General features: G+C 36.5%; 2 protein-coding genes and 2 long non-coding RNA genes across 10 annotated transcripts; all 4 read left to right on the forward strand.

The window, feature by feature from the left end:
• The first annotated feature begins 7,310 nt into the window (after positions 1-7,310).
• LOC110227122 lies at positions 7,311-7,863 on the forward strand. Its single transcript, XR_002330922.1, has 2 exons — positions 7,311-7,671; positions 7,769-7,863. It is a non-coding gene; the product is annotated as an uncharacterized LOC110227122 (long non-coding RNA).
• A 1,027-nt stretch (positions 7,864-8,890) lies between these two features.
• On the forward strand, positions 8,891-10,078 carry LOC9308914 (probable pectinesterase/pectinesterase inhibitor 40; the record flags this gene model as incomplete). The annotated part of the gene is made up of 2 exons (XM_021020428.1): positions 8,891-9,068; positions 9,247-10,078. Coding segments are annotated over 2 exons (870 nt in total), but the record flags the coding sequence as incomplete, so codon positions are not given.
• A 923-nt stretch (positions 10,079-11,001) lies between these two features.
• LOC9308915 (probable pectinesterase/pectinesterase inhibitor 39) lies at positions 11,002-13,652 on the forward strand. Its single transcript, XM_002872800.2, has 3 exons — positions 11,002-12,249; positions 12,486-12,646; positions 12,898-13,652. Exons 1-3 carry the CDS (start codon positions 11,507-11,509, stop codon positions 13,587-13,589), a joined length of 1,596 nt encoding a protein of 531 aa, XP_002872846.1. The 5' UTR covers positions 11,002-11,506; the 3' UTR covers positions 13,590-13,652.
• A 2,079-nt stretch (positions 13,653-15,731) lies between these two features.
• Positions 15,732-17,850, forward strand: LOC110227184. Of its 7 annotated transcripts, none has more exons than XR_002330965.1 (5): positions 15,732-16,482; positions 16,577-16,890; positions 16,997-17,016; positions 17,112-17,298; positions 17,638-17,850. It is a non-coding gene; the product is annotated as an uncharacterized LOC110227184 (long non-coding RNA). The 7 variants fall into 7 exon arrangements; XR_002330962.1 differs by having other exon boundaries at positions 15,732-16,224; positions 16,411-16,482; positions 16,577-17,016; XR_002330963.1 differs by having other exon boundaries at positions 15,732-16,224; positions 16,419-16,482; positions 16,577-17,016.
• The last annotated feature ends 7,008 nt before the right edge of the window (positions 17,851-24,858 follow it).

A 24,858-nucleotide genomic window follows, 5' to 3' on the forward strand; every position in this document is an offset into this window, starting at 1 on the left:
CCCAAGGTTATAAGCGACCAAGGCAATTGGGGCATCCATAGAGGCGGTTTAGTCTTAGGCTTAGTGGGCTTTAGTGTTTCCTAGTCCAAGTGGGATTTGTCTCCCCTATTGTGTATATATATAAGTTGTAACCTCATTCATTAATCAATAAGAATCACGAGATTCATAACACGTTATCAGCACGACTTGCTCTTAACAAAACCCTAAAAGCCGCCGATCTCCGCCGCTCCATTAAAGCTCGTCCGCCGGCCGTTTGCTTGCTCCTTGCTCGGCGATCTCTTACAAGGTTCGTACGTTCGTGAAAAGCTTGATAACCGAGGTCTTTAGCTCCCGGTTCCAATCCGTACAACCCCAAAGGAGAAAGGTAACTTGACAAACCCTAAAGCTAAAGAACCCTAATCGAATTTGGACCTAACAAACAACTAAAACCCTAAAACGAATGTTGATAAGTGTTTGCGATTTGATTGCTTGGTCCGATTGTTTGTTTGCTCGATTGCTTGACTTGTTTAGGTTGCTAGAAAGCTTGTTATTGCTTATCCTAAACTCGCAAATCGAAAACATCTTAACCTAGAATCCGAAACCCTAAAAGACATAAACCCTAAATTGAAAAACACTCTAATCGGATCAAAACCCTAAATTCTAAATCACGTTTGGTTGAGGTTACGCAAATTACATGGGTTACGCAAATTACATGGGTTACGCAAATTACATGGGTTACACAAATTACTTGCTTAGGGCGTTTTTAGTTTGATTGTTTCTTTGATTGATTACATGCATAAGTTGTTAGAAACCCTAAAACTAAAATCGCATGAACCCTAGAAATCTTAGAAAAGATAATCCTAAAGAAAATAGTAAAACCCTAAACCCTAAAATCCTAATTAAAATAGGAAATCTTAAAAACCTAAATCCTAAAGAAAATAGGAAAACCCTAAAATCCTAATTAAAATAGGAAATCTGAAAAACCCTAAATCCTATTCTAAATAGGAAAAGCTAAATCCTAAAGAAAGCAGGAAAACCTAAGGGGGTGTTATTGGTTTATTAATTTGTAAATCCATATAGAATTTGAAAATTTCTATTAATTATGAAATCAAGATATATGAATTTTGAAATAACATGTGTTTACCCATGGATTTGAATCTTTCTATTTTTTCTCTTTCAATTCCATTCAAATCCATTTAAAACATAATTTGGATTCTCAAATCCAAAAACAAATGACTAATTGAATAACATATGATTTGAACTAGTATTTATAAATCATAGAACCAATAAGACATGAATTTAATTAGGATTTTAAAATCAATGATTGAATAACAAATAATTTTTGTTTGGATTTCTAATTCCTTATAAATCCATAAACCAATAACCCCTCCAAACCCATTTGGTATATAAAGATGGTGAACATGATCAATATGATCTAATAGAGTATGAGACTTCTGATTGCCTAAAAGAATCAAGTTGATAAATCTGAGTTCGACATCAAAACCTCTATGTTTTCTTTGCATTTTATGTTTTCATTGATTGTTATTTCCTTGAATTTATTTTATATTATTTTATGTTTAAAACATGATTCTTGTCCATATAAGAAATGGCCGAGGACAAGAACATATTTGTGGTGGATAGTGGAGCCACACAAAAGATAAAAGATATTTTCCTAAATCTCATAATGAAAAATGCCAATATTAGCACTATAGCGGGTATAGCAAATCTTATTGAGGGCTACGGCCAAGCCCATATTCTATTACCAAATGGCACGCATCTTGAACTAAGCGATGCCTTATATTCACCCAGCTCAAAGAGGAGCTTATTGAGTTTCAAAGAAATAAGATTGAATGGTTTCCATATTGAAACAAAGGGTGAAGGGAACAAATAATTCCTAAATATAATTGAGATCACCAAAGGACATAAGAAAGTCCTAGAGACTATACCCGCATTATCCACTGGTCTCTACTATGCTAAAATCAATATAATCGAAGCTAATATGGCAATGAAAGAGTCCAACGAAAAGTTCACTTTATGGCATGACCGGCTTGGCCATCCGGGTCATAGTATGATGCGTAAGCTTATGATAAATTTAAAGGGGCACACCCTAAAAGAGAAAAGAGTTATCCCTAAGAATCTCACGTGTGAAGCATGTTCACAAGGAAAACTCATTATAAGGCCATCACCGGCAAAGCTGGCAAAGATAAATAAAGAGACATTAAACTTTCTGGAAAGAATACAAGGAGACATATGTGGACCAATACACCCACCATGTAGAAGTTTAGATATTTTATGGTCCTCATTGACGCATCGACAAGATGGTCGCATGTTTGTCTCCTATCTACTAGAAACCAAGCGTTTGCTAGGTTATTGGCCCAGATAATAAGACTGCGAGCCCACTTTCCAGACTTTCCGCTTAAGACTATACGTCTAGATAATGCCGGTGAATTCACGTCCCAAGCGTTTAATGACTACTGTATGTCCATGGGGGTAAGTATGGAACATCCCGTGGCACATGTACATACTTAGAACGGATTAGCGGAATCCTTCATTAAACGAATTTAATTGACAGCTCGACCATTACTCATGAGGTCGAAGCTTCCAGTAGCCGCTTGGGGACATGCTGTTTTACATGCATCAGAGCTTATACGCATAAGACCATCTAGTGAACATAAATATTCACCATCCCAATTATTAATGGGTCATGAGCCAGACATATCCCATCTAAAGACATTCGGGTGTGCCGTATATGTACCGATTGCACCACCACATAGAACAAAGATGGGACCTCAAAGGAGGATGGGAATATATGTTGGATTTGATTCTCCCACCATTATTAAGTATCTAGAGCCAACTACGGGTGATCTATTTAAGGCTAGATACGCGGATTGTCATTTTAATGAATCCGAATTTCCTACTATAGGTGGAGAGACGAACAAGTTGGTCAAAGAAATATCATGGAATCAAACATCCTTAAATTGGCAAGATCCTCGGACTCTGATGTGTGACTCAGAGGTCCATAAGATAATAAATTTGCAAAAGCTAGCTAATGAATTGCCAGATTCCTTTGATGACCCAAAGAGAGTTATAAAAGCGTACATACCAGCTTGTAATGCACCAGTACGTATTGATGTTCACAAGGAACACAATCAAGTTGCTACAGAGTCTAGACAACGTAAGAAACGTAGTAGACCAATAAGTTCCAATGATAAAAACCCTCGGAAATTAAAGAAAGGTGCAATAGGAATCCGAGGTTACTAAGGAAACCATCCCAGACATGAAGATAAGGCCGGCCGGCTCTAAGGTACAGGTACCAAACAATGTAGCTTGGGACGCCAAGCTGCAAAGTGTTAAAGGTCCTGATAATAATTAATCTAAATCTATTATATCATGTCTGGAACATAATGGAACCCATAAGGAATGTCGACATAAGATGATTTATTTACATACAAGGTAGCACTTGAATTTATGAATATAAATGAGGATCTGGAGCCCACGTCTATACTAGAGTGCACTCAAAGAAATGATTGATTAAAATGGTACAAGACCATAAAACGTGGAGCTAAGAATCATTAAAGAAAAGGGATGTGTTTGGTCCGACCTTAAGGACACCATCCAAGATAAAACCAGTAGGACACAAGTGGGTCTTTGTGAGGAAAAGAAATGAGAATAATAAAGCGTGAGATATAAGGCACGGCTTATAGCACAAGGATTCTCACAAAGACCGAGGATAGATTATGAAGAAACATACTCCCCTGTGGTGGATGCTAAGACATTTAAATTTTGCTAAGTCTGCCTATATAAAGAAAAGATTTGATTTGCGGCTAATGGATGTAATACCTGCATATTTATATAAGTCCACTGGATAATATATATGAGAATACTATAGGGTATTGAGCTCAAAGATAAGAAAGATTCTCGAGAATATCACTGCATAAGGCTGGACAAATCCTTTCATGGACTTAGACCAAATGGGCGTATGGAATGTTATAAATGATCCCATTAGTCCATGTATTTTCATAAAGAGGTTTGCAAACAAAGGATTTGTAATCATAGCAGTGTATATGAATAATTTAAACCTTTGGGAAATCGACCAAACAGTTGAGTATATCTAAAAGAAAGACCTAGGCAATAATTAAGTTCTGTTTGAGATTACAACCTGAGTACATGAATAATGGAATCCTTGTGCATCAAAAGGCATATACTAAAAAGTACTCAAGGATATTTAATAAGGACCAGGCCCGCCCATTGACCAGGCCCAATGGTGGTGAGAAGCCTCGGATTGGATAGTGATCCATTCGGTCCAAAGAAGGACGAGGAAGAAGTTCTCGATCCTGAAGTGCCATACCTCAGTGCCATAGGAGCGTTAATGTACTTGGCTAGCCACACTAGACCAGACATATGTTTTGCCGTGAACCTCCTTTGTCTAAATTTAGTTCATGATCAACCCAAAGGCACTAGAAAGGTTTGAAGGAAGGTTTGGTTAAATTTTAAAGTCTATTCTTCCTATGTTTGTTTATTTGGGTTTTATTCTATACTGATCTAACCAAAGAAGGTCTAGTTTTCTTTGGTTTAGTTTGCTAATGCAGGTAAGATCAGATTATGGCATGGTCAATAAATAGGAACTACGTGTGGCTTGATCCTTTCCAAGGGTACGTAGGCAGCCTTCTTCAAGGCGCAGCTACTACAATATCAAAGACCATCATATGAGGAGACAACACAGCCTGTATCACTCAGCTCAAGGACGGCTACATCACGGGAGATCGGACAAAGCACATTCTACCAAAGTTCTTCTTCACGCATGACTTGCAAAGGGATGGAGAAGTTCGAGTGATACAAGTTCGGTCAAGTGACAACTCAGCCGACCTCTTCACAAAGGCATTACCAACATCGACGCTAAGGAAGCTCACGCGTCAAATTGGAATGCGGAGACTTAAGGACTTACAGGGATGACCAAATCAGGGGGAGTAATGCGTGCTATACTCTTTTTCCTTAACTATGGTTTTGTCCCAAATGGGTTTTCCTAGTAAGGTTTTAATGAGGCAGCATCCCCCAAGCGCATTACTGAGATCCTTTGGCATCTACACGGTTATGTCATCCAAGGGGGAGTGTTATAAACCATGTTCGGATGGACTTCATAACCGTGGGCCTTGACCACGTTCTAGAAGGTCCATGACACACTTCTAGAAGGCCCGTCCATAGTCGGCCCAAGGTTATAAGCGACCAAGGCAATTGGGGCATCCATAGAGGCGGTTTAGTCTTAGGCTTAGTGGGCTTTAGTGTTTCCTAGTCCAAGTGGGATTTGTCTCCCCTATTGTGTATATATATAAGTTGTAACCTCATTCATTAATCAATAAGAATCACGAGATTCATAACAAAAACACATTATTCTCAGTTTGACCTTTCTCCTACTTTTCTTAGCCACCGTCTTTTCATCTTATAAAACGCAGCGTTTTACTTCCTCTGATGACATCGCTGAGCTCGTCATCGCCTCATTAAACCAAACCATCTCAAAGGTCAATCTCTCTTCTTCAAACTTCTCCGACCTCCTAAACCGTCTAGGCTCTAACCTAAGCCATCGCGATCGCTGCGCATTCGATGACTGCCTCGAGCTACTCGATGACACCGTCTTTGATCTCACCACCGCAGTATCTGAGCTTCGGTCTCATTCTCCGGAGCTCCATAACGTCAAAATGTTTCTCAGCGCCGCGATGACGAATACAAGAACATGTCTCGATGGTTTTGCTTCTAGCAACAACGACGAGAATAATAATAATAAGACGTATGGAGTGGCTGAGAGCTTGAAAGAGAGTCTTTTCAATATCTCTAGCCACGTCAGCGACTCGTTAGCTATGCTTGAGGAAATTCCAGGGAATATTCCGGGGAAACTAGAGGAGGACGTTGGGTTTCCGATGTGGGTCTCAGGGAGTGACCGGAACCTACTTCAAGATCCGGTGGATGAGACTAAGGTTAATCTCGTGGTGGCTCAAAATGGTACCAGCAACTACACAACCATCGGCGAGGCCGTATCTGCCGCTCCTAACTCGAGTGAAACCAGGTACGAAAACGTTAGATATTAGGTTAGATATTAGGTTTCAAAGAAATATCTTAAACTTGTTCTATACTCATCACAGCTCCAACAACAACGCATGTCTTAAACCTTTTTTTTTTTTTTTTTGCATGTCTTAAACTTGAAGAACAAGATTTTTCCCTTTTAATTCTTACGCAAAAGCAATGACAAATTAAAACAACTATTCATATCTTCACAAAATATATCATCAATACTTCCACAAAATATAAAACAACTACGCGTTGAGATCATTAGTTTTTTTTTTTTTCCTTTTGTTTGTAACAAAAAAAAAAAAAAACTATTGTCTAATGATATTATGGTTACTCAAAGAATCAAGAATAATTCTACATAAATTATGGAAAAGATCTCCAAATAAACTACGATAAACACATAATCTTGCATTAAAGTGCCAATTAAACATAAAATTCCATAAATTGTTTTGATATTGTTGTCTTGTCCATTTAGTTTTAAGGGAAAATTAGAAATAAAGGAGCTCTAAAAAAAAGTTTGACCATATACATTTTTTTTTTAGAATGTCACTTTGGACTAAAATACCCCTACTCTCTATTTAAGCATTTTTTGAATGATTTTACCAAAAAAACATGTTGATATACAAGATTATACATGATTTGAAAAAAAATATTGATGATTTAGTTGAAAAAAGTTGATTTTTTTATGGATAAAGTTTCGTCTAAAATTATTAGAATATGTTTTCTAGCGTTCTACGAATATCAGAATTTATATTCTAAACTTTTGTACATATTCTACGAAAATCAGAGTTTGTATTCTAAATTTTTGTACATGTTCTATGACTTTTAGATTAGATACATGTTCTAACAAATTCAGAAGACCGGAATACAATTTCCAAAAATCCTTAGAACATGTATTCTACGCTTTTCTTCATGTTCTAATTTTAGTCAGAAAATCTATTCTACGATTTATAACATGTTCTAAAAACGTTAGAAAACGTATAATTATTTTAGAATCCGTTTTCTAATATAATATAGATTTCAATTTCTGAAAAGTTTTAGAATTCCTAAATATAGAAAGTGAATCTTTCAAAAAGGAAACTGAATATTTATTAAATATTACGTTTTTATTGTTTAGATTACGATCTGAGGATGGTTAGAATACGTATTCTAATATTTTCAGATGAAAAAAAAAATTAAAAACGAAAATCTAGAGGGTGAAATCGTTTTTTAGCCCTAATCGTCAAAGTCTTCTTCTTTCACCTCTTCCTTTTAAGTCCACGTTGAAAGGTTAGACTAATTTGGTAGATTTGTCGTTGTTTTTCCCCGTTCTGTGCCACGTTTTGTCATTTGGTATATACCCATATGCTGATGATGTGTATACAACTGCCACTTGGAGATCATTATATGAGGAAACTATTAATCCAATAGGTGTTCCTGAAGATGAATGGCACGTCCCAGAGGTTGTTGAATCTGCAAAAGTTTTACCACCTGAAACAAGAAGACAACCTGGTAGACGAAGAAAACGAAGATATAAATCAGCTGAAGACAAGATAAAAGCATCACAACAGTCACAATTATCAAAAAAGCATAAGTGCGGCCGTTGTGGTAAAGAAGGTCATAATCGAGTAACATGTGATGTAGCAATATAAGGTTTGTGATCGTGATCTGACTACTAGTTTAAAACTTAAGTATAGATTCCCTACTTTTATATTTTGTTTTGATAATTGTTTTCTTTATCTTTTTTCAGGATTATGTTGCAACTGCTCTCATTGAACGTTTCTAGTTACCACTATATGGATTTTGAACTTCTTTCTCATTTCATGATTATTTTCGCATTTTTTATTTCAGATGTGAATTTCCTAGTACTCTATGTTTGAATTTTTGTTCTCATAATTGGAATCCCTACTACTCTTATGTTCGTAGTTTTGCTTTGAGTTTCGGATTGACTTATCACTAAATTAAGTATATACAGCATAAGTTCCAAGACCAATTTAACATAATTTAAAAAGAAATGTAAGAACCATAGTCTCAACCTACCAAGTAGGAATTTTCATTTAGTGTATTGTTTATCGATGAGGGAAGTTGATATGTTGTGTTTTTATCGGTTTTGAGTCTTTGTTTTCTTTCCTACATCATATGTTTTATAGAGTCAAAGTGCGTTTTTAGAGTATTTTAGTCTTTTATCGAGTCTTTACAGGTTTTAGGTTGCTTTGGAGGAAAACGAGCTGTTTTGGGTTATAAACACACTTTTGGAGATGCAGTTTCGCTTAGAAGTTTCATACGTTTAGTCTCAGATGGAATACTTCACACCGTTAGATCTTTCTTAATTTTTAACACAAGCAAGATGAAGATGTTGGCTTGATTTTCCAAGTGGTTTGAAGAACATCTAACGGTGCATTCAAGAGTTATACCCAAATTAGTGAAGACAGGTCAATCTGGCGAAAGAATGAGGGTATCTGAATTATGTAAATAAACTAGGAAATAATTTTTTTAAAATTTTGTTAATTATATTTTCGAAAATATGAGGGTAAACTTGGGTTTTGATTTTTAAAAAACCTATTTCACCAAACTTTTTATATAAAAGTATATATGGACATTTATCCATTAAAACATCCTTTATTTCTAATTTTCTCTAATTTTAAATCATTCAGATAAAATTCTAAAAATATGTTTTAAGAATACATTTTATATTTTCATGATCTTTTTCCTTTTGTAATTGGCACCTAACACTAATGAGTGAAATACGTGTAGATATTTTTCTTTTGGTCGTCAATACTCATATATGTTTTATTTTAGCTTAAAATACATAACTATGTCTTTCTTTATCACCTTTGAATATAGATTTCATGTCTCAGTTAGTCTATATTGATTCTTTTTTTATGGTAGGTTTGTGATATATATAAAATGTGGGGAATATTTTGAAAACATTGAAATACCGAGGGAAAAGACAATGATAATGTTTATTGGGGATGGAATCGGACGGACAGTAATAAAAGCTAACCGCAGCTATGCAGATGGATGGACAGCATTTCACTCTGCGACCGTTGGTAAGTCTTCTTCTTAAATTTCCTTGTAGTCCCTTTATAATGCTAAACATTTTTGCAGCTAATATTAAATAGTATCAGTCATATAACATAGGCTATTTACACTAACGACTAACGATTATATAAAATGTTTATCGTGATTCACTGAATTAGCTAGTCTTTTTTTGTAAATGATGTGCAGGCGTGAGAGGTAGTGGCTTCATAGCTAAGGACTTGTCGTTCGTGAATTATGCCGGACTGGCTAGTCACCAGGCTGTGGCATTACGAAGCAGCTCTGACCTCTCTGCTTTCTACCGATGCAGCTTTGAAAGCTTCCAAGACACTCTTTATGTCCATTCACACAAACAGTTTTATCGAGAGTGTGATATATATGGCACGGTCGATTTCATATTTGGTGATGCATCGGTTGTGTTCCAGAATTGTAGTCTCTATGCTCGTAGACCAAATCCTAACCAAAAAATCATATATACCGCTCAAGGCCGGGAAAACTCAAGTCAACCCACGGGTATTTCTATAATCAGTAGCAAGATTTTGGCCGCACCAGACTTGATCCCTGTGCAAGCCAACTTTAAAGCATATTTAGGTCGTCCGTGGCAACTATATTCTAGGACGGTTATCATGAAATCGTTTATTGGCGATCTGGTGGATCCTGCCGGATGGTTGAAGTGGAAAGATGATTTTGCCCTTGAAACTTTATATTATGGAGAGTACATGAATGAAGGTCCCGGGTCGAACATGACAAACAGGGTCCAATGGCCTGGTTTTAAGCGTATCGAAACCGCAGAGGAAGCAACTCAATTCTCTGTTGGTCCATTTATCGAAGGTAACAAATGGCTTAACTCTACCGGAATTCCTTTTACTATTGATCTCTGATCTAATCTTTAAAATTTTGATAAACTTGTATGAGCAAAATTTTGTTACTACTTTGCGCATAGGATTGTAAACACAGGATCAAGTCTTTTAGACATTTTTATCACGGCTCATTACTTGCAGAACGCACACATATATGTTCTTCCTCTTATAACATCTTAAGTGCCTCAATAAAAAAAAAAACATTTTAGTGTGGTTTCCTTTTTCATCAATAAAATAAATATCTTTCATAGACGGTTATGAAATTACAAAACAAGTTAATTTTTAAAGTTTTGCAAACGAGCTCATATAAATTGAACTTTGTTTTTACTTAAAAGATAACACAAGAGTAATAAAAGGTGGTATGCTCAGCTCTAGCTAGTGCTTTCTTACTCGTTTTGTTTCCTTGATAAAATAGTATAAATGTATAAGACAATGTCAATAAGGCAAATCAGAGTCTTAAGTATCTTCATTCTTTGATATGTTAGGGTTGCAAATGGTTAACTGTATCAACATGCTTAAACATCTTATGTTACAATCTCCGGGATGGTTTTCTGTCCAAGGGATCAGAGCCGTGCCTGTTTGATAAAAAAAAGAAGCCACCGCCTACGCCACTAAATTTTACTTCAAATCTAGAGGAGCATATTTTTAGTCATATCATAACTCATCTTTACTTTATGTTTTTTACTTACACTTATTGATGCATGTTAACTTTATTTGTCTTGACATTAATTGCCCATCAATTATTCAAAGATTATTATTCTATGGTTTTTATTGTCCACGCACTTGTTGTTTTAACCATTTTTATTCAGTTTTAACCATTTATTTATACATTTTTAGTCAGTTTTAACCATTTCTTTATACATTTTTAGACTCCAAATTTCAGTCACAACTAGTTTATATATGATTTAATTTGTGTTGTCAACAATTTATTTATAAATTATTCGGGTTAAGTTTTGTTACTTAAGTATTGAACTACATTTTTTGTGATATATAGTTGTTAGAAAATCAATTTTTATACATTGAATTATATATATTTTTTTACTTTGCCTATGGCATCAAAAACACTTGGCAGGGATTCAAGCTGAAGCTATGAGCAAAGCAGGGGAAACTTCGAAGCCCAAACATTAGATCAAGGTAAGTGTAATAAATCTAATGATACATTTCATGTATATCTCTGGGTTAAAAATTAAATAGTTTGTGAGTTGCTAATATTTTTTTTATTGAAGCTACTGTAGTGTATGTATATGTATTCGGAGAATTTTGTGGTCTATGCATTTTTGTTTTTTCTAATGTGTGGTCTATGCATTTTTACGTAGATAGGAAAACTATTGATGTAATTTAATGAATTTATTACAATAATATATTCAATTTGAATAAAGACTTTCCATTACTCAAATGTTATTACATGTATGTGAGTAAATTAGTTAATAAGTTGAAACAATTACCATAATTTAAAGGATTTTAGTTTGACTAACATCATACAGTATTCTTCTCCCAAGTTTACCTTTGGGAGTTTATACTTTATATAAAACCACCTTTCAGTACTTTTTCAAATATTTGTATATTTCACTACAAACTTACAGAAAAAGATGAATAATCCAAATAGAGAAAGCCCAATTCACATAATTTTCAAATTACTGCCATTAATCTTTTTCATAATCTTCTTATCCACCGTTGTTTCATCTCATTCACCATCCTACACCACTCACAAAACGCATCGTTTAACCGAAACCAAAACCATCCCTGAGCTCATAATCGCCGACTTAAACCTAACCATCTTAAAGGTTAATCTCGCTTCATCCAACTTCTCTGACCTCCAAACCCGTCTTGGTCCAAACCTAACCCACTGTGAACGTTGCGCATTCGAAGACTGTCTCGGGCTACTCGATGACACCATCTCCGACCTCAAAACCGCAATCTCCAAACTCCGATCTTCCTCTTTTGAGTTCAACGACGTCAGTTTGTTGCTCAGCAACGCCATGACAGACCAAGACACGTGTCTTGATGGTTTCTCGACAAGCGACAATGAGAATAATAATGATATGATGTATGAATTGCCTGAGAACTTGAAGGAGAGCATCTTAGACATCTCTAACGACCTTAGCAACTCCCTCGATATGCTTCAGATGATCTCAGGGAAGAACTCTACCCTAGAATCATCTGAAGTTGACGTTGAGTACCCGAGTTGGGTCTCAAAGAATGACAAGAGACTCCTTGAGGCTCCAGTACAAGAGATCACCAATTTTAATCTCTCAGTGGCGATTGATGGTACCGGAAACTTCACAACCATTAATGCCGCCGTCTCTGCCGCTCCCAACAAGAGTGATACTAGGTACGTACGGTACATAAATCTTAATTCAATGTATAAACGTCAACATTTGAAAGAAATTAATTATAAAGATGGTTACTAATTTGGTATATGTGATATAGAAATTCCGCAATATTATCAATCTGAGTCCTTATAAATTTAATTGGTACATATGTAACGTAAAAATACTTTCGCGATTCCGTATACGTATGTCCAATAACATTATTTATAACATAACTCCTCCAAATTTTGTGGGGTAGATTTATTATCTATATAAAAGGTGGGGAATATTTTGAGAACGTCGAATTACCGAAGAAGAAGACAATGATAATGTTTATCGGAGATGGTATCGGAAAAACAGTCATAAAAGCAAACCGCAGCCGCATTGATGGATGGTCAACATTTCAAACTGCTACCGTTGGTTAGTCTCTTCTTCTATTAAATTACTGTACTTTTTAACAAAGATGGGCTGAGATCTCATTACACCTTGAGCCCAAATAAAATCCAACACAAAGATATCTCTCCTCTCCGCAACAAATAAATTCATACAAAATAAAATAAAATTCATACAGTTCCTCTGTTTTCATATCTTCCCATCTTTTTTTTTCTTTTTATATCTTCCCATCTTTGTTATAATAAAGAAGTATTAAGTAGACATAATTGTTTATGCAGGCGTGAAAGGTAAAGGTTTCATAGCTAAGGACATATCCTTCGTGAATTTTGCTGGACTGGCCAAAGAACAAGCCGTGGCATTGCGAAGCGGCTCTGATCACTCTGCCTTTTATCGTTGTGAGTTCGATGGTTACCAAGACACCCTTTATGTTCATTCAGCCAAACAATTCTATCGAGAATGCGATATATATGGTACTATCGATTTCATATTCGGCAACGCGGCTGTTGTGTTCCAGAATTGTAGTCTTTATGCTCGTAAACCAAATCCTGAACATAAAATTGCATTCACCGCTCAAAGCCGCAATCAGTCAGACCAGCCCACCGGTATATCTATCATTCATAGTAGAATCTTGGCCGCACCTGATTTGATCCCTGTGAAAGAAAATTTCACGGCGTACTTAGGTCGACCATGGAGAAAATATTCTAGGACGGTTATCATAAAATCATTTATTGATGATCTCATACATCCTGCTGGATGGTTGGAGTGGAAAAAAGATTTTGCACTTGAAACCTTATATTATGGAGAGTATATGAATGAAGGGCCTGGGGCAAACATGACAAATCGGGTCACATGGCCCGGTTTTCGACGCATCGAAAACGAAACGGAGGCAACCCAATTCACCGTCGGTCCATTTATCGATGGTAGCACATGGCTTAATTCAACCGGCATCCCTTTTACTCTCGGTTTCTAATCGTTAAAATTACTAATAATGAAGCAATTTGTTGTAACCACCATATTGGATCGTAAACATGGGACTTAAAACTTATAAATTTATCAACACTCTTGATAAGTTTTATTGCATGTATAATTTTATCACCATAGTGTATTACAGTTTCAAAGTTGCTATGTATTCAATTCGACATGTGTATGTAAATATTACTATGGTTAGTCTATATATACCAAGGGAGATTAATATTTTGTTCTTAATTTGTCGTCTAATATTTTGAGAGAATATGATAGAAAAAGGTGGTTCATACTTAATAACCGTATCATGAATTTAAAGTATTCAACTAGTTAGAAAGAAAATTTTTTAATTAGAATTCAGTCAAAGAAACTTATTTATTTGTCCACATGTGTAATTTAATTTTTTCCGATGAAATTTGTAGCCTTTACCATCTGTTTTCTAAGTTGTTCAATAATGGGAAAACTTTTACAGAGAAGCAGAGAAAAAGGAGAATATGAACATGAATCCAAAGTGCAGGTTTTATTTTTTTCCTCTTTATATTATGTTGTTTTGTTTTGGAGGGTCATAATGCATGTGGAATCATATCACAGAAGCGCACATGATAAGTACGACATTCCCATCCTCTCCATTATTATTCAACGTTACTCTTTGTACATACACATTACACAGAAACATATATACATTTATACATATAGTATCACTATTTCTCACAAACATTAAACAACAATATACACATGTTATTAGTTTACTCGACGAGTAGAGGGTACTTAGTGCTCGTTTGATTCTGAATTTGAAATATAAGGCGTTTTCTTTGTCAAAGAAAGAAAAGTCTTATGATTTGTTTTGGTTGAAAATAGTAGCTTTGCCATAATTATTCCATTTAAGAAGTAATTTCACGTAAAAAAAAAATTAATAATTTTCACGTGTTATCAAGAAAAAAAAAATTCAATTTAACCGTTTTGAGGACTATATAAGATGTCACGATATACTCAAAACGTGAACAATAACTATAAAAATTAATCTCGTCGGAAGATTGGTCCAGAATGAGAAATTTTCATGGAAGAACGTCGGATTTACTGCTTTTCGGCGTTCCACATGCGAGCAATCCGACCTTTGAGAAGAAATCAAAACTTCGTTCTTCAATAGTCGATCGGGAAACAATTATTAGGCATTTGGATTGGGAACTATTCCGCGAGGACGCACTCATGGGAGTATCTATGAGGTTGATTGGCAATACGAATATGCGAGAATGCCTACTATGCTAGACGGATAAGCATATCATGAAACAGAAACACGGTCATGTAATGTGGGACAAAAATGGGGATGGTCTTATGAAGATTTTTCGACGTTTAAGTTAGTAGTTATAACCAGCGAATTAGAAAAAAAAATTGCAAAACAGGAGACCAAAAATGGGAAGGTCAGTGTAAGTTAGGCAAAAGAGCGATATCCATGGTTTAACTTTAACTAGTCGTTTCAATAAGATTAGAAAGAGGGAGACAGTGAGAAGAAGGACTTCAAATGTTTGGTACGTAAAATAGCATGAGTCACAAAAAGTTTAATTTACTTGTGTCTGGATTAAATAATTAAAAATTATGTTAAAAAAATAAAATAAAATGAAGAAATAATAGTTACATAGACACGATGTCTTCCATGCTTATGGTTTTGGCTCAAAGTGCATCAATTTTTTTTTTTTTTTTTTTGGGTTAATAAGGCTCAAGTGTATATATATATCTCATTGTTAGCCTTAGCAGTCCTAGTAAGCGGATCCATGTTGCTGGTTGGAGGTGTCTTCACGTAGACAGTAGACTAATCTTCGGGAAAAAAATCACTAATAACACTAAAGTAATGTTGTGTTAAAATTTCATTGGTTATAAACTACAACTAAAATTATTAAATAACACATATTTTTAATTTTTGATTTATATATAAACTTAATGATGGATCATATCACATTTGGGATTCATATATAATAGATGGCTCAGCCTCAAAGGCAATGAAACATTCCAAAAGTTTATATTCACAATCCACTACAAAAAAAGTGAGCATTGATAGCAGTTCACGATAGCACGGTTTCACTAATTGCTATGAATGATTGATTTGATATTTTGATTTTGAATAATTTCTATCAATAACATTTAATAAACGCTATAATATAAAATCAGTAAGCAGGAAGCTAAAATCACGTATTCCGTCAATACTTAGCCAAAAAATTTAGATAGCCGCGAACACTTTAGTTTTTCTTCTTTTCTCAAAGACCTAAACAAATTATCTCAGAGACTAGAAAAATAAAATAAAAAAACTCTTAGGCTCGAATCAACTCAGCCAAACCCTAACTCCCCTCCAATGGCTTCCGCCGCTGCCGCCACCACCAAATTAAATAGACGCAACCGAAACCCCACATCTCCACCTATCAATCCCGATCTATTTCTCACGATGAAGTTTCAATCTACCGTGGAGGAGAATCGCTTTGGGAACAGAGAAGATGAATTCAAGTAGAGAAAGGGATGATTCGAAGAGTTTTAGATCGGGAAGTAGAGAGAGAGAGAGGACATGGTAATGGTGGTGATGGACGGATTAATATACTTCGATAAGTAGAGATTCAATGACTCTTCTTCTTCTCCTTCTTCATCCTCACAAAATGGTAAGCCATCTCAATTAGGGATTTTAGCTTTCTTTAATTTGGAAATTGGAAAACCAAAAAGGTATTCTTCATTAGGAGAAAACTGTAAACTGTAAGCTTCAAATCCAAAAAGAAAACTCTTTGTATCTAGAGATGGAGCTCGTGTGTGAAACTCTTTCTATTAAATTATCATTTTGATTGCTAAAGTGTTGCAGCCGGAGCTTGTACGATTTGAGAGAGACTTGTTGAATATCTCGAGTGGTGGAACCGTAAAAAAATGTAAGATTACTTCAATTCTAAGTTCTAACACATGATGTGTCTATATTTGCTCTTCGGATTTAGTAACTTCATTTATTTGAACTTTTTGGTGTAGGTAAATGAACAATAGGAAGTAAGCTGCGAACGAGAATGCTCGTAATGAAAATAAGAAAGTCGTGTCTTCACCTACACGGCTACACCTGTTGAAAAGCCTGAAGCTCCTGAGACATGCACTAGTAGTCCAACATGAGATTAGTCGGAGAGAAGTGAATCAAAAGATTCTGATGATTTAATGTGAGTTTATTATTTAAAGGAGAGGATTTTGGAAGGTACTTTCTTGTTACTGCTAGCCTTTTGTGTTTGATTTCTTATTTTGCAGCTTGTATAAGGGTCTTGCTCCACGTTGGCTGTGAAGTTGATGATCTTCAGGTTTGGCTACACATTGTCTATTTGAATTTTAGTGCTTGGTTTGGTTAATTTCTCCGTTTGATATTATGGATTTTTTGTGGATGACTTGATGGTTGGCAAAATAAAGAACAAGGAAGGATAATTCAGGTGCTTTTGATATTTCTAACATCTTAATTAGTTTTACATTTTGATAAAAACATAGGTTGTCTTTTGTAGTTATGTATTTTCTTTGTGATATGCAGAGATCAGTTTATAAGACAAGTGAAAATAATGTTAATACTTTGCTGCTCCAAATACCTTTGCTTTAATGTTATTACAGATAGATGAGCAGAATATACAAGAACAGGTAGTGGAAATCAATTCTTCTTCATCTTTAGGAGCTGTTAAGAAAGAGGTGGGACATGTTGAGGACGAATGCTCACGAAAGAGGTAGTCTTTTAAGAATATAAATACTTTGCTCTTTTCTTTTCTTTATTCTGATGATTTTATAACTGTTGTGTTTTCTATGGTGTGGTGTGTTTACTTTAGGTAGAACTATTTGCAACTAATGATTTCACCATGTTTTGTGATCTCGTTATTTGGTTTATATACATGGATTAGTTTAGCATCCTCTTTGTTTAATATTATTATCATGAGCTTCATCACCACTATTGGGTTTGAATCTCTTTACCATGTAAAAAAATTAGAGACTGATATATGTATGAGTTATCTCTTTATTTTCTTCTAGATGTCTCTCTGAGTTTGTTAAATTTTTGGCGTTTGATGCAGCATTGATTTTAAGATAAAAACTATTGAGGAAACAAGATTGAAGACTGTGATATATGTTGATGCTTTTGTACACATGCTTACAGAGATTATGGACGGGGATGATATGGGAAGGCGAAACATATAAATGAGATTGAAGTTTATCTTTATGATGTTAGCTTTATTTTGTTTAAAACTTTGTATGATGTTATGTAAAAAATGGATAATGTAGTAATACTTTTATGTATTTTGATGATTTATGAAAAAAATAAAAGTTATATTATAAATCCAATTAAATTTATTTTGCAAAACAAGATTTAAATATAATAATAATATATAAATCAAATTAAATATATATATATATATCAAATAGAAATATGCTACAATACAATATAAAATAACACTAAATGTGTGCTATAATATAGTATATTGCAGCATTCTATTACCGCTATAATTGAACGATCTATAATAGCATGTCAGAAAACGCTATCGTATGGGTGTCCTCTACCATAGCTGCCGAGAACATAGCGTTTGTGAATTCGCTATCTATAACGTAAGATAGCATATTTTAGCGCTAACAATGAACAAATTTCTTGTAGTAATCTGAGAAAAAAAAAACAATTGTATTTTCTAATTAAGATTGAACTTGTAACATGGTGTACAATAAGTCAAGAACTCATTTATGAGAATCAAATGCTTTACTGCCAATAGTGATTAATTAATATAAAAAAATGTGCTACAGGTAAATTAAATGGATTTGATCAATTCTGTCTTTCATCAAATTTGTTTTATTATAAAGAAAAAGACAAATATTTGAGACCCTAAATATCTAAAACAGTTTAACTTTGAGTTTCTTGACAAATTTTAAAAGTTAGGATGCTCGCATGCTTTCCTTTGCCGTGAGTCAGACAAAATCAAAGATGATCTCATTTTGTATCTCCATACACTTTCACTATTTGGTTGGATGTTTTCGGCACAAAGCCAACGCCAAACTAGTTCGACATCATGTTGCATTTTGTCGATAACAAATTCAAACTTTTCGATTATGTCTTGTTTCATTTGGCTCTCCAGTCGACGATTTACCATATTTAGATAGAAAGGAATGCACATCGACGAATACAAGATCACCACCCAATTGCCCAACCTCGTACATTATTGACAAAACTGCTCGAAACCATTTTGTCTAGCTCCACTACCCCGAATCAAGCAAATACGAGACCGTTGCCAATATTAGTTATTCCTTAATGAAAACTATACTTCTACTTCAATTTGTGAATATCAAATTTACAACAGTTTAAAGTTTGGAACTTGTGAGAATGTATAAAATTGTCTACTTAAAGTGAAGCACTATTTACCTGTGATATATTTTGGGCCCTCGACGTTTATATTAATTTTCCGTAAATCAAGTGATTGGCTTGCCGATAAGTTATGACAATCATTGCTGTAACGCTTTTACCGTACATTATTAATTTATTATTCAAAATAATTGTAACCTTTTTCTTAGCAGAACGCATAACAATTTCTAATTAGTGATCATATTACGGATTCGATTAAAAGAACAAAACACTACTATAGTTCCTAATAATTTTTATAGTGGCCAGAGTTTATATAGTTCCTTATAGATTCGTATTAAAAGGCTGATCACATGCACACATGTTATGTGGAATGATTAAAATAAAATCATGCAAGTCTCATCATCAATACAATCTACTCAGAAACATGTCCATATATAAATTTGTCAAGACCGGTTAATGGTTCAACGGTTGCTGTGATTATTTATTTGGCATTTGTACATATAGCTAAAATAGTAAAATGGGTATCTATCCTCCTATCAAAAAAAAAAAAAAAAAAAGAAAGGCATAAATAAAAAATAAATAGCGACAAAATTTTGAAATTAAATACATGATAGATCAGTAAACACTAATATGCCATTACTTACCAAAAAAAAAAACACTAATATGCCATTTGGTTAAATCGAATCTTAAATCATAACGTCCAAAAATTATATTGTGTGAGTGAGTACCCACACTTTAGAGATTCCTTCCCTCAAATTTATCGAGTAAATAAATTTTGAACTGTTTTCATTCCTTTATAAAAGTAATACATTAATCTTGAACACATGTTAAGAAACGACAAATTAATTAGCATGAGATGTGTGCTCTGGCCTCTGTATTACATAATTTGGATAAACAAAACAAATTTTTTGTTAAATAATACGATTTGAAGACTACAATGGCTTGTGTGGAAACATTGGTTTTCCCGTCAAGATTTAAGACACAACGTAAGGTTTCAATAATGAAGATGTGATAATGGACTCATCGAGTCATCGTTCTTAGTAAAACTGGCAAAGGAGAAGCTAGGCCCTCTGCGAAAACTAACCCAACCAGGTAACCAATGTCTTCGTTATCCGTATAGACGTGTTGCCCCAGCCCTACACGTCGAAATAAAAGTCGACAACAAGAATCATAGACAGTTGTTGAACAAATGTGGAGAAACAACGATCCTTTGAGGCTACATAATCAATTCATGATCCTGACCCAAACCTAGCTAGATGCATGTCGATCTTTCATTCGCTGTAATGGTCTTTATATTAAGGATATCAATCATATCATGATTGATTCGGTCAACTCGTGATTACGCACATCATGGAGACAATTATGTTAAGTTGTATATATTGTCTTTAATTCTCTTTGTATATCCTAGCTGTTACTCCTTGTATAAATACTCATTGTCTCTGAATATAATAAATATCAATTCTACAAACATCTATATGGTATCAGAGCTTTGATCCATAAACCTACAAAATTTTCTTTTCTCTCTTTTACATACCAAACTCGATTCTTTTCTCTCAAAATCAATGGCTGCTCCCAATGTAGAAATCGTTCTCAACAACAAGACCCTTTTCAATGTCAACATGAGCAATGTTACCAAGTTGACGAACACCAACTACCTAATGTGGAGTCGACAGATCCACGCTCTCGTTGATGGCTATGAGTTAGCCGGATTTCTTAATGGATCCAACACCATGCCTGCTCCGACCATCACCACCAATGAAGTCGTCACTGTCAATCCCGACTACACGTATTGGAGAAGACAGGACAAGCTAATCTATAGTGCCGTTCTCGGAGCTATATCCATGTCTGTTCAACCCGTGGTCTCTCGTGCCACCACTGCTGCCCAAATCTGGGAAACTCTCCGCAACACCTATGCAAACCCAAGCTATGGTCACGTCTCTCAACTCCGAACACAATTGAAGCAATGGAGGAAAGGTACCAAATCGATTGATGAATATATGCAAGGATTCATCACCAGGTTCGATCAACTTGCGCTTCTTGGAAAATCAATGGAACATGAAGAGCAAGTGGAGCGTGTCTTGGAGAACTTACCAGAAGAGTACAAGCCGGTGATAGATCAGATTGCAGCAAAAGATACTCCTCCATCTCTCACTGAGATTCATGAGAGGCTGATAAATCATGAAGGCAAATTACTTGCCTTAAACTCTGAGGTCGTAGCTCCGGTTTCTGCCAATGTCGTGTCCCACCGCAACAACAACAACAACAACAATCGCAATTCGCAGACCCGTTTTGACAATTCCCGCAACAATAACAATCGATCCCAGCCATGGCAGCAATCCTCCTCTACGTACCGCTCTGACAACCGTCAACCCAAACCATATTTGGGTCGCTGCCAAATCTGTGGAGTCCAAGGGCATAGTGCCAAGCGTTGTTCTCAGCTCCAGCAGTTTTCATCCACGTCAAATCAGACGCAATCGTCTCCGTTTACTCCCTGGCAGCCCCGAGCGAATCTTGCAGTTGGTTCTCCATACTCTGCCAACAATTGGCTTCTTGACAGTGGCGCCACCCATCACATTACGTCGGACTTGAACAACCTCGCACTCCACCAGCCCTACAATGGCACCGATGACGTGATGATTGCAGATGGATCCACCATCCCAATTACACATACTGGTTCCACTTCTCTATCCACAAACTCTCGTCCTTTAAATCTACAAAAAGTTTTATATGTACCTAACATACACAAGAATCTCATTTCGGTGTATCGCTTATGCAATGCTAATCGTGTCTCTGTGGAATTCTTTCCTGCATCGTTTCAGGTGAAGGATCTCAGCACGGGGGTCCCATTACTCCGAGGACAAACTAAGGATGAGTTGTATGAGTGGCATATTACATCGACTCAAGCAGTGGCTCTACTTGCGTCTCCATGTTCTAAGGCTACTAATTCCGATTGGCACTCTCGTTTAGGCCACCCATCATCTGCAATTTTAAACACTATCATTTCAAATTTTTCACTTCCTGTTTTAAATCCTTCTCAAAAGCTTTTGTCTTGTTCGGATTGCTTGATTAATAAGAGTCACAAAGTTCCTTTTTCACATTCAACAATCATCTCTTCTCGTCCTCTTGAATATATCTATTCCGATGTGTGGAGCTCACCTATAATCTCTCTTGATAATTTCCGCTACTATCTTTTATTTGTTGATCATTTCACTCGGTATGCTTGGTTATATCCTTTGAAACAGAAATCAAATGTCAAAGATACGTTCATAGTTTTCAAGAGTCTCGTTGAGAATCGTTTTCAAGCAAAAATCGGTACACTTTATTCAGATAATGGGGGCGAGTATATAGCTTTACGGGATTATCTTTCGAAGAATGGAATCACGCATCTCACATCCCCGCCTCACACTCCTGAACACAATGGGATCTCTGAAAGGAAGCATCGACATATCGTTGAGATGGGTCTTACATTAATGTCTCGCGCCTCCGTTCCAAAGACGTATTGGCCCTATGCTTTTGCAGTTGCAGTTTATCTTATTAATCGGCTTCCAACGCCTCTCCTTAATTTGCAGTCTCCGTATCAGAAGATGTTTGGTACGCCTCCCAACTATGACAAGCTTCGCGTGTTCAGTTGTTCGTGTTATCCCTGGTTACGACCCTATAATCGCCACAAATTAGAGGATCGCTCGCTTCGCTGTGTTTTCTTAGGCTACTCAAACACTCAGAGTGCCTATTATTGTCTTCATCTACCTACTGGACGCCTCTACACCTCACGACATGTTCAGTTTGATGAACACACTTTTCCGTTCTCTTTGACTTCACCGGAAAATTCACGGGTTCAAGAACAGAACATGGCTACTGTGACAAACGGTTCCACTCATACAACTCTCCCTATCTCTCCTCCGACCAGACCATCCGCTCCCCCGTGCTCAGGTCCTCACCGTGACACTTCAACGCCGCCGCCTTCGCAGTCTCCGACATCGCATCACTCTCAGGTATCACCTCTGAATTTTAACTCTTCTTCTTCAACTTCTTCTCCTTCCCCGTCTGAGCCCACTGCTCCTACTGAAAATGGGCTGCAACCCACAGCCCAGCATTCACCTCCACAAAATAGCTCACCTACGATCCACAAAAATCCAAATAATCAAAATAGCCCACAAACACAAAACTCGGCCCAAAACAATTCCCAAAATACAGCCCAAACAAATTCCGAAAATACAGCCCAAAACACTACACCAAACTCGGCCCAATTGACACCATCGTCCCAAACACCAACTTCTTCTCAAAACACGACCTCCACTGTGTCTCCAACATCATCACCGTCACCACCACTAAATCCGGTACCTCCGTCACCAGAACAAGCCGTTGCATCTGTTCCTGTCAATAATCATCCGATGTCCACTCGGGCTAAGTCAGGCATCTCCAAACCAAACCAAAAATATCTCCTCGCCACGTTACTTGCTTCTGGACCGGATCCCGAACCCCGCACAGCAATTCAAGCATTTAAGGACCAGCGTTGGAGAAATGCAATGGGCTCGGAAATCAATGCTCAGATTGGAAATCACACTTGGGATCTTGTTCCTCCGCCTCATCCATCAGTCACGATCGTTGGTTGTCGGTGGATATTCACGAAGAAATATAATCCGGATGGATCGATCAATCGTTTCAAAGCCCGACTTGTTGCCAAGGGATACAATCAGAAACCCGGTCTAGATTATGCAGAGACTTTTAGTCCCGTCATCAAATCTACGACCATCCGTCTAATCCTTGGTGTGGCTGTTGATCGTTCTTGGCCAATTAGACAGTTGGATGTTAACAACGCATTTCTTCAAGGCACGCTGACGGAGGAAGTTTATATGTCTCAACCACCTGGGTTTGTAGACAAGGATAGACCAAACTATGTGTGTCGTCTAAGGAAAGCTCTTTACGGACTTAAGCAAGCACCTCGGGCATGATACATTGAATTACGAAATTATCTTCTACAAGTTGGTTTTGTTAATTCTGTTTCAGACACGTCCTTATTCATCTTGCGAAGTGGACAGTCTATTGTTTATATGCTTGTCTATGTAGACGATATTTTGGTTACAGGAAATGATGCGGTTTTGTTGCAGCATACACTAGATGCTTTGGCTACACGTTTCTCCGTTAAAGATCATGAAGATTTGCATTATTTCCTTGGCATAGAAGCAAAGCGCGTTCCCACGGGTCTTCACTTATGTCAACGGAAGTACATACTCGATCTACTAGCCCGCACAAACATGCTCTCTACGAAGCCGGTCACAACGCCAATGGCAGCATCTCCTAAGCTCACGCTTCACTCCGGCACACGTCTATCAGATCCAACAGAATATAGAAGCATTGTTGGGAGTCTTCAATACCTTGCGTTCACTAGACCAGACCTCTCCTATGCTGTAAATCGTCTCTCCCAATACATGCATATGCCAACAACGGATCACTGGCAAGCCGTCAAAAGAGTGCTTCGATACTTGGCAGGAACAACGACACATGGAATTTTTCTTCGCAAAGGCAACACACTATCACTACATGCTTATTCGGATGCAGATTGGGCTGGTGACACGGATGACTATGTCTCCACGAATGGTTACATTGTTTATCTCGGCAAACATCCAATCTCATGGTCTTCTAAAAAGCAAAACGGTGTCACACGCTCATCAACGGAGTCGGAGTACAGGTCAGTTGCAAACGCGTCTTCAGAGTTAATGTGGATTTGCTCACTTCTTGCGGAACTTGGTATTACGCTTTCAAAAGCACCTGTCATTTATTGTGACAATGTCGGTGCAACGTATCTTTGTGCGAACCCGGTTTTCCATTCAAGGATGAAACACATTGCATTAGACTATCACTTTATCAGGAATCAAGTCCAATCCGGTGCACTTCGGGTCGTTCACGTTTCAACTCATGACCAACTTGCAGACACCCTAACCAAACCACT

Source organism: Arabidopsis lyrata (genome assembly GCF_000004255.2).
Source record: "Arabidopsis lyrata subsp. lyrata unplaced genomic scaffold ARALYscaffold_6, whole genome shotgun sequence".
NCBI lineage: Eukaryota > Viridiplantae > Streptophyta > Magnoliopsida > Brassicales > Brassicaceae > Arabidopsis > Arabidopsis lyrata.